The following is a 17,779-nucleotide window of genomic DNA, read 5'->3' on the forward strand; positions in this document are numbered from 1 at the left end:
ATAAAATGCCCTGAGGGAATATGACGGGTCTTGACCTCTCAATATTATAGACGAGGATCCTTGTCAGGTCAGTTGTTCTGTGCTTAGTCTCTGCTTCTTCTCTGCTGATGAAGTGTGAACGTTTGATCATCAGAGGATGCCACCTAAGAGTGTAATGCACTTTTTCTTTCTAGAGTGATCAATGTCCTGGATGGTCTCATCCTAACTTTTGATTATTTTTAACTCTGTACTAAGAATTCTCTGTGCTGAAGGCTAGCACCTGATGGCACAATCAAGTCCAGGCTGCAAAGGGCTGCAAGCATCACCCTGACTTCTCCTGAGAATCCATCTCTGGGCAGTATTCCCAAGCTAGAGTGAATGAGGTTCCATCTTCTCTCTCTACTTCTTTGGATCCTCAACTGTTCACTGATCTTTCATATTTTTATAATAGTAACTGTTTATCCACTGTTTTATATTTCTTTTTAATTCCATTATTACTGATTATATTGTCCTTGTTAAAAAAAAAATCATACATTTCATCTAAAGTGAAAGGCCTCCTTACCATCTCCATCACCAATTCCATTCTCCACCAAGAGGTAACTATTGGTATACTTCATAGATCGAGTTCCATGAATCAACAGGTATGCATATAAAAATATTCAATATATAACTGTATTGTGTGGAATTGTAAAAAATATAAGTGTTGTCACGATGTATATATTGCTCTGCAGCATAGTTAGAAATCTATTTTTTTCTTGGTCAATACATGGATTTACCTCATCCTTTTAACTGCCCATGGTATTCTCAGTATTTATGTACTGTAGTTTATTTAACCATTTCCTTAGTTATAATAATTTGCTATTTCAAATAATGCTGCAATGAAAATCATTCTCTAAAACTCTCTGTGCATATGTGTACATATACCTCCATGAAAGATTTCTAGAAGTGTGTGTCAAAGGATGTGTGCATTTTAAATTTTCACAAACACTGCAAAATTGCCCTCGCAAACAACTACTTAATAGCATGGATATATTCTACTGCATTTCAATGACAGTTTGTCCAAAGATATCTTTTTAGTTTTTATTTTATAATAATATATAAAGGTGAATTAGGCAGATGAATATTTATACCCAAGAAATCTGTATAATTTCTCTGGTCATTCTAAAAAGATGCCAGAGGATGTAATACTAAAATACTTATGGGTCTGTTTTTTGTAGAGAGCCCTAAATATTCTAGAGATGCCCAGTATAGCTGTATATTAAGTTAAATGTTAATTTTTGTCAAAAAAAAAAAAAAAGAAGAGTTTCAAAACAGCAGTCATATCAGGATCACATCACAGTTTTATCGGGATAGTCATCTGATTAATCTTATAAATCTCAGTCACAAAACTCAATCCATTCTATTAGATTCCTTTTTTAATAGTCTTGCAGTTCATAAATGCCATTCTTTTTCTAGCTGAACTATAATATCCAATCAAAGCATGAGCTGATATATGTATGAAATGCTCACCATGATTTTGGGGCCATATTGTACTGTCTTTGCACCCAACTAAATGATCTGTAAAATCTTCTAATTCTGTTGTCTTTCTTTGCCATATCATTGAAGTATCAGTAAAGGGTCAGCATTAAAACTCTACCAGATTAATCAGAAAAGCCAACTTTTAAGCACATAGCCAGAATGATTTTAGTACAAAATAGCCCCCTCGTGCCTCTTAATGTTTTCCTTTTGCACATTACTACCGTATCGCATCACAGGACATTAAGCATATTTCAACTCCTGGGACTAACTCAATCATGTTTATAGAAATTGAAAACAAATGTTGTAACTGGATGAACGATAATAGTGAAGTAATAACAATTTCCTAGTAGGCGTATTTGTTTAGTGGATTGCCTAGTTTTTCAGCTTGCAAACACTGGAATGTCTATCACTCACTGAAACCTGTATTTTTTTTTTTTAAGGCAAAAGTTTGTCAATAATTTGGTTTACCTTAGTGGAATTATTGTCCTCACCCGAAGGTAACTTAGAAAGCTGGTTTTACTCCAAGGGTAACAGAGACCAACCTAATCCTAGACTCGATTTAAAAGTGCCATCCTCCTCCCTTCTTGCTGGAATTTTCTGTAACATAATAAGTGTACCGAATTGTGCTGGCCTCAGCCTGAAGCATAGGGTTATGTACTCTTCTTTTTTTCCCAGATATATTTAGAAAAATCTGTCTTTGTGCTTGGCAACTACTCCGACAGAAGACAGATAAAAATAAGGGTGGTTTATCAGTTTTGCTGTTCTTATCATGTTTCACGTTGAAGACTGTTGAAATGATGAAAAACAAACAGCACTAAATAGGGTTCCATCATTATCGCCGCTATGAGGAGCTACTAAGTTTTTCAGGATCAAAGAAAAATGCATTTGCTTTTTTTTTTTTTTGCGGTACGAGGGCCCCTCACTGTTGTGGCCTCTCCCACTGCGGAGCACAGGCTCCAGACGCGCAGGCCCAGCGGCCATGGCTCACGGGCCCAGCCGCTCCGCGGCATGTGGGATCTTCCCGGACCGGGGCACAAACCCGCGTCCCCCGCATCGGCAGGCGGACTCCCAACCACTGCGCCACCAGGGAAGCCCTGCATTTGCTTTTAGAACTACAATTCTTCATTTTGAGAGGTGCACTGCACTCAGATACTGGTGGGTGAAAAATAGAGCAAATTGGAGAAGGAAGTAAAATATGTGCTGCTGCGGGAACTTGGAAATTCAGACAAAAGTAGGCTGGCATTCTTTTAAAAGCTCTGAATGTTCAACGTTCAATTTCTTAAGAAGAATGTGGTGCCTGAGGTTTGTTATTTATGAGCAACTGGAGTAAAACATAAGCACAGGTTGTTTCCATCTCATCAAGTTATAAGAACTCCCTTTATCTTTATAAACATGTAGCAAAGGCAGGGGCCTTTGGGGGAATGTTCCTGTATATGCTATTGATCCAGGAGAAGACAGTATTTTTTAACTTACGTTTTTAAAAGAATTGCAACTCAAGTTGAGCACCTTTGAGTTCCCTGGCATGGAAATTGCCAGGAGAAACTATCAAACGCAATAGAGACAAGGAAGCTGTTGTTCTTCCCCTAAAGGAGAGTTTCAACTGGCATAAAGATAATAACCAGAAAACAAAAATAAGGTATGGCAGTTGCCAATAAAGTGGTATAAATTGTCATAAGGGTCCAAAGAGAAATAAGCCAAGGGTAAAGTCTTGGTCAAGGATGCAGCATGTGAGTTGAGTCTTGAAGGAAGGTAGATATCAACATGTGGACACAATAAGGAGGACAGAGAGCCTGCATAAGCAAAAGCCCAGAGGTGGGAAAGCTTAAATATGTTTAATTTTCCTGGTTCTGAGGGAAAGCTGTGACTCTTATAGTAAAAGTATTGTTATTACCTGAGAGCCATGCAGATTTAATGATGGGACCAGTGCCTAATACACATCCAGATGAAATCATTGAACCTCTAAGTTAATGAAAAAACCCACAAGCACTTGGGGTAAAACTGCTACTAAAAGACAAACATTAAGACTGGCCCATGACTTATTCAAAATACAAAGGAAGACCGTGGAGCAATATATTTAGAGTTTGAGAAGATAATATTGGAGCCCAGTAATCCTGCACATAGCCAAGTGGCTGGCCCTATGTAAAGGCAAATAAAGAGCTTCTCAGATATATAAGACATCAGAAATAATACTACCCACGCATATTTTATGTGAAGCATTATTCAAAGACGTATTCTAGCAAACCAATAAATGTAGCAAAATAAAGAACTCAAGAATAGATGAGCCATGTCATAAAGGTAAACTATGAACAAGTAAAACAGAATTATTTTAAACAATTGCTGTTAATAGAGTTATAGATGTAATACAAATTTTAAACAATCCTTAAAATGGAAAATGAATGTGTAGAACATGCCCTTTTTCCCTCACTGCCTTCCAGCCACCCTGGCTTTCTTTTAATTACTCCAATATACTAAGCTATTTTCCATTCCAGGGTCTCTTCTTGGGATATTCTTTCTCCTCAGAAGCTTTCCCACCCATCTTCACTCAGCAAACCATTCCTTGTCCTTTAGGTATTGTATTAGTTTGCTAGGGCTGCCATAACAGACTGAGTGCCTTAAATTATATAACTTTATTTTTTCACAGTTCAGGAGGCCAGAAGTACAAGACTCAGGTGCCATCAGGGTTGGTTTCTGGTGAGACCTCTCTTCTTGGCTTAATTTACCATGGTCGCCTTCTAGCTGTGTCCTCACACGGCCTTTCCTGCATACTTGTGCACAGAGAGAGAGATCTCTGGAGTCTCTTATATTCTTACAAGGTCACCAGCCCTACTGGATTAGGGACCTACCATGATGACCTCAGTTAACATGAATTACCTCCCTAAAGACCCTATTTTTGAACACTCACAGTGGGGATTAGAGCTTCAACATATGAATTTTGAGGAGACGCAATCCAGTTCCTAACAGATATCAATTTAAATGACACTTTCTCAAAGGTGCTCTTCCAGGATTCTACACATCTACCTCACAACAGTTGTTGAGATTTATAATTATATATTTATTCATATGATTATTAATATCAAATTCCCCCACTACACTGCCATCTCCATGAGGCAAGGATGATGTTTGTTTTGTTCACCACTGCCCTGATATCTTAGCACGCGATAGGCACTCAGTAAATATTTGTGGGATAATAGCCTGCAGAATCTTAGGAAAGAGCATAGTAGAGCAAATGAGGATGGAAGAACAAAGTAATGAGCATTTCCTGTCTGTCCCTGGGTGGTGGTAGGAATAGATGAATTAGGATAGTCTGTGTGCTGGTAATATGTAACCACCAGCTTGGGGTGGCAGGGGTTGGAGGTAGGGAATACTATTGGTCAATTACCTTGGTGTAAGTACTCCCACAGTGGCTGATTCCAGGCTACAAATATGACATCACTGAATCCAAAAGCTGGGGAGAGATACTCAGTAACATACCATTATATAATATTTTCACCAAGGGCATAAATGTAAAATAATTAAGAAGCAATGTATTTTGAGTGTTACCTTTATTTTTAATATAATTATTTAAGCAGGATGTCTGAGAATTTAACAACTGACTTTTGCCAGCTCTGGCATACCACTGATGGACAGATGAATAAAATTGTAGAAACTGAATGTGTAGAAATTTATCATTTGTTATCGTGCAGGGCAAAAGGCAAAAACAATGCAAGCTGATCCTTATATTTTAGACCCGAATGACCCGAATCTGAGCAGAGAAGATGTTGATGATTCTTGGTATATGTTTATTTCTAGAGAAACCTGAGAGCAGTTTGAAATATAGGTCTCCCTTATGCTCAAAGAAAGGGCTATTACTTTAGGAATTGTTGGTTTGAAGATTATTGCTGAACCATGAAGGAGAATGAGAGAAAGGAGCACAGAACTTTGGGGATATTATCTCCATTTGGGGGGCTGGCAGAAATATGTAAATTAGAGAAAGAGATGCAGATGGAAGAATCCAGAGAAGCAGGAGGATAATCAGTACAGGAATCAGATAGAAAAAAACATTACATACTGAGGCACAGTCTAAAGAGCTGCCAGTAGATTTCCAAAGATGACATTTAGAGTTGATCTTTGATTTTGGTTTCCAACGTGATAGAAATTCTACCCTGTCCTAGAGTCGATGGAACCATTACGTGAGTCACAGATCTTTTTGGCTAATTTCATATGCAACATGTTTCAGGTTATTTTGTATTTGAGATCATTATAAAATCTCCTCCCTACCTACCATCAACCCAAAGGGGAGTATCTGATGTTCATCATAATCCCTCAATCAGAGTCATAGAAACCAAGGAAGAAAGGCTTTTCAAGGAACTTTCATTAGGGAGAGTTAAACACTACTAAAGGAATGTTCTAGAGGGATGGGTCACAAGAAAGTTTCCATGTTTGGCAATTGTTGCTTACCCAGATGGCAGGAAGACATGTGAAGTAACGGTGATGCCCTGAAATGGGGTGCTAAAGTTTGGCATCTCAGAACCTGCATTTGAGTCCCTATTTGGCCATTTACCATTAGCTCTATGACTTCAGGGAAGTTCCCGAAGGTTGTGAATCATTGAAGGGGAAAGGAAACTGACAGACATTTGCTGAATACCTCCAGGACACCGAGCCCTGTGGTGAGAAGGCGTTTCACTGCCATCTCATTTACCTTGAGAATATGTGTGAAAGCAGAAACTTCCTCAAACGTAAGGTATTATTATTGGAAATATGGGGAGGAAAGGAAGAAAAGCTTGAGGGGGTAGATTAAAGCAAGATTTTGAAAGCCTGATCTCAGATGATCCTGTGGTGATTCTATCAAAAGTTTCCCGGCATTAACATTTCCTATTTCTTGTTATCAGCTTTAGAGGTAGAATTTTTAGATGGAGTTTGTACCTACAAAGCGACTGCATCTTTATGTTTGCAAGACACTCTATATGTTTAATTCAGCCTTAAAACTTACTAGATAATTAACGAGTTAATTATCACTATCATGATTTAAGAACAACAGACAAATGAGAGGTTAAGTGACTGTCTCAGGGACACCCAGCCACTGGTATCTGGAAAAAGTATTTTGAACCTCATGGTCTTGCTTCAAGCTAAGTGACACCTCTAACATTTAAAACCCCCAAGAACTCTTCATAGAAAAGAGGTAACATGTAACTTCCAGGGGACACTTTCTTCCCTCTCTTCCATATGAATAGCAAGATTGGGCTGTTAACAATATTTTGTGTTTGGAAGAGGAAAAAATAAGTTTTGCACAAGTCACAGCCTCTGTTCTTTGTTTCTTTTCTTCCCACAATTCATGAGGTGGACACAGGCACATGTTTGATTTTTTTCCTTCCTCATTTTTTTTGGAAAAAAAAATTATTATCACCATGAAGAGGTTGATATTGTTAGGGTCTGGAGTTACCCCTACCAATTTTGCAAGATTCTGTAGTATCTTTTTGCCAGAATATAGAACCATGCATCATCCAGACATTTGGAATGGCCCCCGATGCATATTTGGAGAAAATATTCCTGCTATTGTCTAGATTTGACTTGATACATAGGGTTCCGTTATATGGCTTACAGTGTGTCTTCCACTAGGTAGAAATGCATGAAATTGTATCTAGATGGAAGTCATGCACAATTAGAAAGACAACACAGAAAAAGGAAAAAGATTTACTTAGTCTTAGAACACACCAAATGTGGAGGCCGCCTCTGGCTTCCAGGCTAATTCTTACCTAGTTTCTTTATTTGCAGTGTGATGGCTTATCAGGAGACCAATATGTGGAAACCACTCAAAGCATTTTCCTGTCTCCCTCTTCCCTGTCAGACACTGTGTGGAGTCTTCAGGTATTCTCCACATAGTTCTGAACCTTTATCAAATGTAGGATTTCTTCCACTGACTGAGGGATCCTGTTACCAAATCTGGATAGGATGCTCATTATACAAGCCCTCTCATGCCAATCACTAATTCATTCACTTTTTCACAAACATTATTGCACACTGACTGCATGCTTGGTGCAGGGCACAGAAAACAGAAAATGCAGTTCCTGCTCTCAAGATATGCTCATTATTTGCAGACAGTGGCCCTACCAGACTAACTAATAATACGATGTGACTGGGACTGTAGGGTGGTATTTAAGACAACAGGGATCTGGGACGGAGGGTAATTATAATCCTGCTGGGGGTATGGAGGAGGGAGAAGGTGGGGAGTGTAAGGGAAAACTTGCCATCTTACAGGTATCTGGTAAAACTAACAAAAGAAAAAGGGACTTCGTGGATCTCAGTGTATCAGATTTCTAATTGTTTTGTGCTAGGAAATGTGCTATCATCTCTCAGACTCTTTTTCCCAAAGGCTTTTGCATTACACTTCAATGTCATGTCACTTTGTGGTTTAAACCCTGAATGGAGTCTCAGAGTCAGTATCCAGAGGCTCTCTGACTAGATACTGACAGTTTTTACATCTGACAAGACAAAAAAAGTAAACAATTTTTAAATAGTGGTTATATCCTATTTCCGCATAAACTAGTATCTGAACCTCAGGGCTCCTATGTGGAGGCTGGGTTTGATCTATGCTGCTCAGTAGCTACATAAAGGTAATATTTGTTACAAAATGCTCACTTACCACCTACAGCCACTTGGCAGTTGAATCAGGTACCCTAGTGCTCATTAAACTCGTTTATATGAAGTTTTGGTACATCCCTCGCACTGGTGCTTCACTAGGCCTGTGAAAATTTTACATGCAGCTCCCAGAGCCATTCTATATCTTTTGCTATTTCAGTCTCCTCAGTTCCCCATCCTTCCTGTCCTTCAAAACTTGGTTCAAATGCCACATCATCCACAAACCAACACACCTTTTTTTCTTGTGTTATAAATATTTATGTAAAGTATTATCTCCGTTGATAATCTGAGCTCTATGTAGGATCTAAGTCACCTTTAATGTTGTAACCCCTATGTTACTTAGCAAAGTACTTCACTGCTCATTGAATGAAGAGATGGATGTGTCAGTGCACAGGTGGACAAATAAATGAGCACATAGAAATACAAATGACGGGGAACACTGGCATGTAGTGAGTGAAGGAGGCTGTCTGTTGCTTGGTGTCTAAGGTGCTGGTATATACCTATTCCTGTTCATTACATGTTTCCCAGCCAGGTAAGCATCCATGATCAGAAGGAGAAAAACATTCGGATTCAGCCATACGTGACACATAAGTGGACTCAGCCAAAAGGGTTTGATAAAATTAGAGACAATAAAAGGCTTACCTTGGATTTAAGAACACAGATGTGTTACTTTGTTAGTATTCTTTCCCACACTCGAGGAAATTCCAATGTTCCAACCACCTGACTCTGTAATCCAGTTCAGTGAATTAGGTTGTCTCGTTGCCGGCAGAACTTGTCACTGTGCTTCGTTGATCTCTCACCTCCTCTTCTTTGAATCAGTTCCCACCAACTGGAGAACAACCCAGAAGTTCATATAAGTAATGGAGTTTTAAAAAATGCCTCAGAGCTTCTTCAGTAACAAAGACTGAGGTTTTTATTTTCCCACACAGAATACTTGAATTTCACCTGAAATTTCAAAATACATTCAACTCTGGAAGAAAAAGGAGTAAAAGCAAGAAGCACACCCACACTCTCTAGTGATTGCTTTTTATTAAGAATTTCTTTCCATTGAGAATACACTGCACTATTTTGAGTATGCAGCAACATTTTAATATTTTAATTATATACTTCCCACTAGATTGGTTTTAAAACTTCCTCGCTGAGTTTTAGAGTGTGAAATGTTTCAAGTTGAATGATTTACTAGTTTTCTTTTTTTCCTTTTTTTAATAAATTGAACTGAAATAGTTTGTAAAATGATAAAGCCTAGTTCGATCTTGACCAGTTTTTAAAATATCTTTTAATGTAAAAAGCCTAAATGTGTTTTTTTCATAATAATTTCAAACTAATGTCTGCTTTGTGTTACATGATCAAGGAGCACAGTAGTTATAGATTTAATAATTTTACATTTTGAAACCAATCACCTTTTACTTGCTAATTTGTTCCCTACCCTTTGGTTTAGAATGCCCCCAAATCATCACAGTAGCTATTTGAGTAGGATTAATGGATTTAAAATGTCGTTAATTAAAAGTAATGAAAATAATGTTATGATGTGTTGGTTCCCCAAGAGATTCATTTGGACCTTTATTTTCTCTGTTTTCCTTGTAGCGCGGGAGTTGGCCGGACTGGCTGTTTCATTGTGATAGACGCCATGTTAGAAAGAATAAAGCATGAAAAAACTGTAGACATTTACGGCCATGTAACTTTAATGAGAGCCCAGAGGAATTACATGGTTCAGACAGAAGACCAGTACATCTTTATCCACGATGCACTGTCGGAGGCAGTGACTTGCGGGGATACCGAAGTGCCGGCTAGAAACTTGTATGCCTACATTCAGAAGCTGACACAAAGAGAAACAGGAGAGAATGTCACAGGGATGGAGCTCGAATTTAAGGTATGATATTAGATGTGATGTGGTAATTCAGGAACAGTCATTCTGGAATTGTCCTTCTGAACCTTTCAAATATGTGAAGTTACAAGATTCACCTGACCTTCTCCCTCAGGTGTCTGACTGTAAAACACTTTCTTCCTCCTTCCCTTTTCTATCCTTTGCTTCCTAATAATACCTAGAGCTCTTTTGGACCCTAATTTAAACTGAGAGATCATACTCTCAGAACATAATTATATTTAAAACTTCCATAGTCTATATGGAGTCATTAGGTAGAAGTGAAAAGCAGTACAGTTGGAAGAGTCCTTTGCTTAAAAGCAAACAAAATCTTTGTATCTAATGAGGGAATCTTGGGTACACTGAAGTCATGCTACAGGCTAAAATTATCTTTGATTTTTTCTTTTTTCCTACAACAGCGTCTAGCCAGTTCTAAAGCTCACACCTCAAGATTCATCAGTGCCAATCTTCCATGTAATAAATTCAAAAATCGTCTTGTTAATATTATGCCATATGAATCCACAAGGGTATGCCTGCAGCCTATCCGAGGAGTAGAAGGATCTGATTACATCAATGCCAGTTTTATTGATGGATACAGGTACACACTCTTGCTCCCCTGACAGTCCAAAGCCTTGATATTTACATGTGCCCTAGTTTCACAGCTAGCATGAATTTCATCTCCATTCAAAGTGTTTTCTTTCTGCAGAGGTCAGCATTCAGTCCCTTGGTATTCGCTTTTTTATTATTTTAGAGAGGAGTAAGAAGAAGCAGTCACAGAGTTTTTAATCTGTCCATGTGCACTCTTCTTTCAGAAGTCATTTGGATGTGGAAGGAGTTAATAAACTGTACTATATTATATAAATTTAATAGATTGTGTAAGAGTCATTTCTACAAAATGAAGCTGCACAACTGTTTCTTAAGTGATTTGTATGACACATGAAATTGAGCTATTAGCATTGCTCTGAAGTTTAAATAACAATGATAAAGACATACATCATAATATTAACAAAGCAATTTCTTTTGCAAAATCCCCAAAATGTATTAAGTGTTCTTATTTGATTACACAATCCTAATGGGAATTTACTGCAATAGCATTAACAATGTTTTCATTTTTTATTACCTGGTTTGATGTTTACATATCAAATGCGAAGCCTTTGCATGTTTTCTGATTACTTTAACGTGCTATTTTCATTCTCTGTGATTCAGACAACAGAAAGCTTACATTGCTACCCAGGGGCCCTTGGCAGAGACCACCGAAGACTTCTGGCGGATGCTGTGGGAGCACAATTCCACCATCGTTGTGATGCTCACCAAGCTGCGTGAGATGGGCAGAGTGAGTGTCTCCTTATAAGACACTCAAACCACAAGAGAAATGAGGATTTCATTTTAAAAACCCGAGTGCCAGCGTCATTTCTTTGAAACACAGAGTACTCCGGACATGTTCTGGGCCATTCGTTACTGTGTTGAATTTTAACTTGCAAAGCCATATCAAGTTCTTTCATTTGTGTGTTTTGAAGAAAGAACTGGTACTTTGTTCCAGTGAAACACAATCATAGAGACAAATACGTCTGACTTGTTTTGACTCTCAATGTGTTCTTACTTCTTTTCGCTCTGGACAAGCTAGAGCTTGTGTGCCATCATTACTCTGTATGAAGGAACTTGACTTTTTTTCATCTCTGAAGCAAGTTTTTTTTTTTTTTTTTTTTTTTTTTTTTTTTTTTTTTTTTTTTTTTTTTTTTTTTTTTGCGGTACGCGGGCCTCTCACTGTTGTGGCCTCTCCCGTTGCGGAGCACAGGCTCCGGACGCGCAGGCTCAGCGGCCATGGCTCACGGGCCCAGCCGCTCCGCGGCATATGGGATCCTCCCAGACCGGGACACGAACCCGTATCCCCTGCATCGGCAGGCGGACTCTCAACCACTGCGCCACCAGGGAGGCCCTCTGAAGCAAGTTTTTACCTTCTCATCTTCCACTCCCATTAAACTGTTGGAAAGTTACGTAGTTTTTCTAAGGATATAATCTGGTAACCTCAGGTTTACTTTTAAAAAATGATTCTTCTGAAAAACATATAAAATAGCATTAGAGACACCTAAGGACCTACCACTTAGATTCAGTAGATACAAGCATTCTGCCATATGTGCTTGAGATGTTTTCTTTCTCGTCTTCGTATAAACTCAATGGTAGAGATGCATCCAAAACCCAACTTTTTAGAGCCCACAGAGAGAGTGAAAAAATACCAAACTAGGAAAGTAACTTGACTTTTCTGATTTAGTTATTGAAGTCATTAAAACTGCCTGGGCTCCAGGTTCCTCAGCTGACGGAGATTGGACCAGGTCTATTCAGAGGTTTCTTTCTGTGTTCACACTTGATGGTTCTCTTCATTCCAAAACACAGTGTTGATCAATGCATGATTAACATGACTAGCATTATGTCCGAGGACTGATGTAATTAATTGTCTGACTTGTAAGTATGAAGATGCTTACCCTATTGAAGAATTCAGTCAACTGATGTGTATTAAGCACCTACTGTATGCCAAGTACTATGCTTGATAACATGCACAAATATTGAACCACATGATTTCCCTATCCTCAGGGAACCTATGGTTTCAAAGAGAAAATGAGTCATATGCGATTGGAATCACCTTAAATTCTAAAACTGTATTAGTGAAAGAAAAACATTAAATATATAGATACATGATAAACAAAACTTTATTTACACTTTACATAGCTTGACATTAATTTTTTTTTTTTTTTTTTTTTAGGAGAAATGTCACCAGTACTGGCCAGCAGAACGATCTGCAAGATACCAGTACTTTGTTGTAGATCCCATGGCTGAGTACAACATGCCACAATATATACTAAGAGAATTCAAGGTCACAGATGCCAGGGTAAGTTGGCACAGTCTTATGCTCTTAACCATTAACTGAAAAGTAGTCTAAAATGCATCCCTGGGAGAAATATTTGCCAAGTGACCATACTCCCAAAGTGAAAAGAAATCACTCATCCTGGAGGATTTTTTTTTTTTTTTAAATATAAGAGTAACTTTTCCTGTCCTATAAGGTTTCTCACAAACCCAGGCTTGGCTCACATTCAAATGTAGCATCTGGCAGCCCAACTTTGGGGACGTGCTTGGTGAGTGTGTGTGCCGGGAAGCATTTATTGATTGGTTGGCTGCGCTTACATTCACCTCCTCAGCTTATTCTCTTTGGAGCTTTTTTGACTTCTTCATTACTTGAGGCTGTAAATATGTTGTTGTTTTGCTAAGCCCTTTAGGTCATGTTGGCTTGGAGGTTAATTTGGTATGATTTTAAAATTGCTGAGCAAATGGCATTCTTTAGAAGAATCTGACAAGCTTTACACATTCTAATTTGATTCCTGGCATGGTTTATTCCTCGGTGTGCTAATGTGTCTGTCCACGAGAGCTGTGCACCCATGACCCTTGTTGGCTAATTTTCATTCTGCATTTCTTATCTAGATTGCTGAGTGCAAGGTTCAGCCCTGATGTAAGATGTTCTATGCATAAACTTTAATATCCTTGCCTTTGGCCACTTTCAAACCATGATTACAAACACATCTTAGGAGAGAGTGGGGTTAGTCCAAAGCCCTGCTTTGTTTTTGGAACTGTCACAGTGGGTGGGTTGAATAAAACTGTAGGGTAGAGCTATTTACTTTATCCACTGTTTTTGTTGGAAAGCAGCTTTCTCAACCAAGACTCATGTTTAGAGATTGTCTACTAATCCCCAAAGCCTGGCCCTGGCTGTTGACCTAAAGTGAAAGAGAAATTGGTTAGCAGGCTGCTTGGCCCAGGTGACAGACCTGTTAATCCCAGAAAGTCTGAAGTCTTAACTACTCTGAAGGTCACTATACTCAAGACAGCAGTTAAGTCCCTAGATCTCGTTTTGAGTTGCCCAAGCAAGCATGCCTTGGTGACCCATTGTTTAAAAAAAAAAAAAAGGAAAAAGCATGCCCTTTCAGAATTTGAAGCTAGATATGTGAGTGAAAACTGAGTGCATTCCAAGCAAACTCACCAACCATTTCTGATGACAAAGTGTAGGAGCCAGGCTCTGCAAATGGCAGAGACAAGAAACACTGAAGCAGGAACTTGTTCATATGTTTTGTTTTGAAGCCTCTCTGTGATTGTATAATTTTCTTAGCTGCCATAGCATTTGCTGTTTGTGCTCCTAGGATGTTTCTAATCTCAACTTCCCAGTTTAGAAAGCAAGTTGGCACTTGAGAATACAGTATTGTTAAACAGGTAACCTTTAAGTGGAGTCAGGTGGTCTCTCCTCCAAATCGTAAAGGTTTGTACACATGCTGTTAAAAACAACTATGGTCAGAAATGAAATCCCCAGGACAATCAGAGGAAGACAAATCTGTATTACCTAGCCTCTGGCTTCCCTTCCTGTGCTTTTCAAACCTTTTCTAGAATCAGAAGGAAGTAAATCATGCTTCCATGGTAACCATCCATAAGTTTGTTATGGGGCCAAGCAGTTACTTTCATATTCCTCAGTATTCTCACAAACTTGATGTGATCTCCCAATTTATTTCGATTCCCAAATGATTCCACTCAGGAATATGCCCTGTTCGTATGGAAACCATCAGGCTGGTTGATATGTGTCCATCTCGAGTTGGGCCATCCCCTCTTCTCCATATAACTGAATGAGAAAGACTGGGTCTCTGTCTACTTAACCAGAATCTTGGGAACTTGCACATCTGTATCCAAAAGGACTTTAATGTGGAGAGGGTTGTTACAAAAGTGGAAAGGAGGACCAAATTGAAGCCTTAACTAGGAGCAGGGGCTCCTCAAATAGAATCAGCCCCTGTAAACTTGGAATTTGTATTCTCTCTCTCTCTCTGTTGATTCAGGGAAGAAAGTTGATGGTCATAATCGTTATTCCTGCTTCTGTAAACACAGGGTCCCTTCTGCATTTGTTGTGCTTCCAAAAACACTGTACAATTCCAGAAGGAATCAGAAGTCCCTTAGTGTCTTCTTTTGAAACCATTTATACTTCATGAATCAGAGTAATTTTGCCTAATCACTGTAGGAAAGATAGACTGCTCCTGTATCTAGCTTTTGGTTTGTCTGTGTTAAAGCCCCGCACAGACACCTCAGTTCCTGTGGTCAGCCAGGAAGAGTCCTTTTTCAGAAAACAGCATTTATTTACTAATAATCTCTCCTATCTCCTTGAGGGTCACTTCACTTCCTGCTCAACAGCACAGTCGCCTGGTACACGCTGTGTATACTGCCTTGGCTAGAAATAGTATACCTCTGAGACGTGTGGGGCATCCAGGTTAACAACAGCTACCCAATTTGCATCAGATCCTTTCAGTGTCACTATTTGTCATTTGACAATGTTGCAAATAAGCAAACACAGCAAATGTGAAGGTATCATGACAATAGCAAAATCTCTGGTCTGGATGACATGCCTGGATGTTCCTTTCAGTATTAAGAAGTTATTGGATTCTGAAAATTTTGAAATGGAGTGTATATGTTCCACTTTGGTTTTGAAGGCAAACTTTGGGGCTCAGAGCATTTACTAATATGGGAACTAGGTGGCTTTTTATGAAAGCTCAGGTTTTTAATGGGCATTGTGAGCGTAAATAAATTTGCAATTTAAATATATGTGAATGTAGACAGTGTTAATAGCAGGTAAGATACTGACTAATTTTCTAGTTAAACATGTTTCTAACTTTTACTTCCCTTTTTTTTTCCTTTTTTGGAAAAAATCATGCCTGCTGTTGTGGTCTGTGCACTGGCCGAATCCTCCTGGCGTCCTCCTTTGCGGTTGGATACGTGGCTTTCTCTCTAAAGGACGGGCAGTCCCGAACCGTGAGGCAGTTCCAGTTCACTGACTGGCCAGAGCAAGGAGTGCCAAAGTCTGGAGAAGGATTTATTGACTTCATTGGCCAAGTCCATAAAACAAAAGAGCAGTTTGGCCAAGATGGACCCATTTCAGTCCATTGCAGGTGAGAATCAGGAATGATGAGTTTCCATTTGTGCTGAATGCAATAACTTTGAAAATATGTACTGTTGTCTATTCATTGTTGGTACCAATTTATTGTGAATCTGCATAACTGAAATTTTATTTTTATTTTTCTCAGAAATGTATTGTAAACCCTAAAGCAAGGACTCATTTCTCTTTCTTTCCACAAAGTGAAAATAATCAGAGGAAGATTTTTATCTTCAAATTTTGCCTCTTGTAACAAAGAACCAAACTGTGTTTTCCTTGCCTGTTTTACCGTAACAGGAATTGTTTGTACATCACCGAGTGATAATTTGTTCAGTTTATTATTCCTTACTTGTTTTGCTTTCATAGCATTACCCTGATAACTATCTTTCTGTATCTTTCTCCTGTGTTTGCCTTCTTGAGAAAACCATAAATAATTATTAAGCCTTAATAACAATACTAATTCTTTTCAGTCAGTAAGTGATTAGAATGCAATTTGCTTGAAAATTGTTGCTATATCAGAAAATGAAGCACCTTCAAGTTAATTATTTTCAGTAGTTTCCACAGCATTTTATAATTCAAGTCATTGAAGCTAATAGAAATAGCAAGTAAACCGTTCAGAAAGGACACTCACCATAAATTTAGTGCTTTTGGAAGTTACTATGCAAAAACCTTCTAGCAAAAGGAATTCACCTAATTTTTTTTAGTTTCAGTTTGTAATCTCTTTATGGTCAAAATCTTGAAAGAGTTTATTAAAAATGTACTTTGCTTCCCCCCCAAAATCCCAAACTACAGTTCTTAGTGATATGGGAGATAGGTCTCAAAACAGGAGAAATATTAGACATGGGATTCAAAACATCTGAGCTCTAGTCCCACTTCTATCATCATGTAGCTCTGTGACAGTAGGGAAATTTCTCTAGACCTCAGTTTTCTCAGCTGATCTCCAAGACCCCTTCTGGGACACACAGTGTGCTATTATATGAGAAGCAGACCTTATTTATACACATTTGCTGTGTGTTGAGTTTATCCAAAATTCTTTGCTCTAGACCACGAAAGAGCATGTAGGAAATGATGCATGGACTCGATATTCAGACAAAGTGGGTGGTATATATTGGACTTGAATTACCTGGATATCCCCCTTAATTTTCCACATAATTTGCCCAAATCCTAATGCAAATTTTCCAGTACAAGCTATAAAGAAAAGAATATGTTCAACACATTTTTCTTTAACTTCAGGCATTCCCACAAGTATAAATAAGTGTGTGTATGCATGTGTCTCTTTTCATTGCTTTTGTCACAAAATTATTTGTATATAGAGTATATACAAAGACTCCTTTATATACTATGACACGTTATTCATATATCTTAAAGACTTCCAGATATCTTCTCTTATCTGGGAATATTTTAAAAATACCACTCATTTATAGCTTATTAAAAACATGATAAAGTCAATAAATTTGGAAGTTATAAGGCCAGTGTCTGTTATTTTCTTGAAAGCACCTAGTAGAAAGCCAGAGACCCTATATTTTCGTTACATTTGAGCAATCAAATCAAGGTAAGATAGACTCTGGAGTACCTGGACCATTCAACAAAAAGATCATAAATCACAGTCTCTCAGGATTAAGAGAGACTTTCAAGGTTGAAAGGGACCTTCAAGGTCATCTACTCCAGCTTAACAGAGAGCCTTGACTGCGCCTGGTTATCCTTAGTCACTTCGTAAAACCTGCCTATGGATTTTAAAGCTTCACTTACATTTCTGTTAGGACTCTTTAGAAAACCCAGTTTATAAAGGGACACACTATTTATATATCAGCTACATCCCCAAGTAAATGAATCCATCCATTTTCTACAGCCTGTACCCA

At 38.4% G+C, this 17,779-nt stretch overlaps 1 protein-coding gene across 10 annotated transcripts in view; it reads left to right on the forward strand.

Moving 5' to 3' along the window:
* PTPRD (protein tyrosine phosphatase receptor type D) overlaps positions 1-17,779 on the forward strand; it is a gene marked incomplete at both ends in the record, with an annotated part of 413,617 nt that overhangs the window by 392,522 nt on the left and 3,316 nt on the right. For all 10 annotated transcript variants that reach the window (XM_079706279.1, XM_079706285.1, XM_079706286.1 and 7 more), the window contains 5 exons: positions 9,697-9,982; positions 10,393-10,571; positions 11,180-11,306; positions 12,732-12,857; positions 15,782-15,936. In XM_079706279.1, coding sequence (XP_079562405.1) covers positions 9,697-9,982; positions 10,393-10,571; positions 11,180-11,306; positions 12,732-12,857; positions 15,782-15,936 — 873 coding nt within the window. The remainder of the gene's footprint in view (positions 1-9,696; positions 9,983-10,392; positions 10,572-11,179; positions 11,307-12,731; positions 12,858-15,781; positions 15,937-17,779) is intronic.

The sequence above is a fragment of the Hyperoodon ampullatus genome (genome assembly GCF_949752795.1).
Source record: "Hyperoodon ampullatus genome assembly, chromosome: 6".
NCBI lineage: Eukaryota > Metazoa > Chordata > Mammalia > Artiodactyla > Ziphiidae > Hyperoodon > Hyperoodon ampullatus.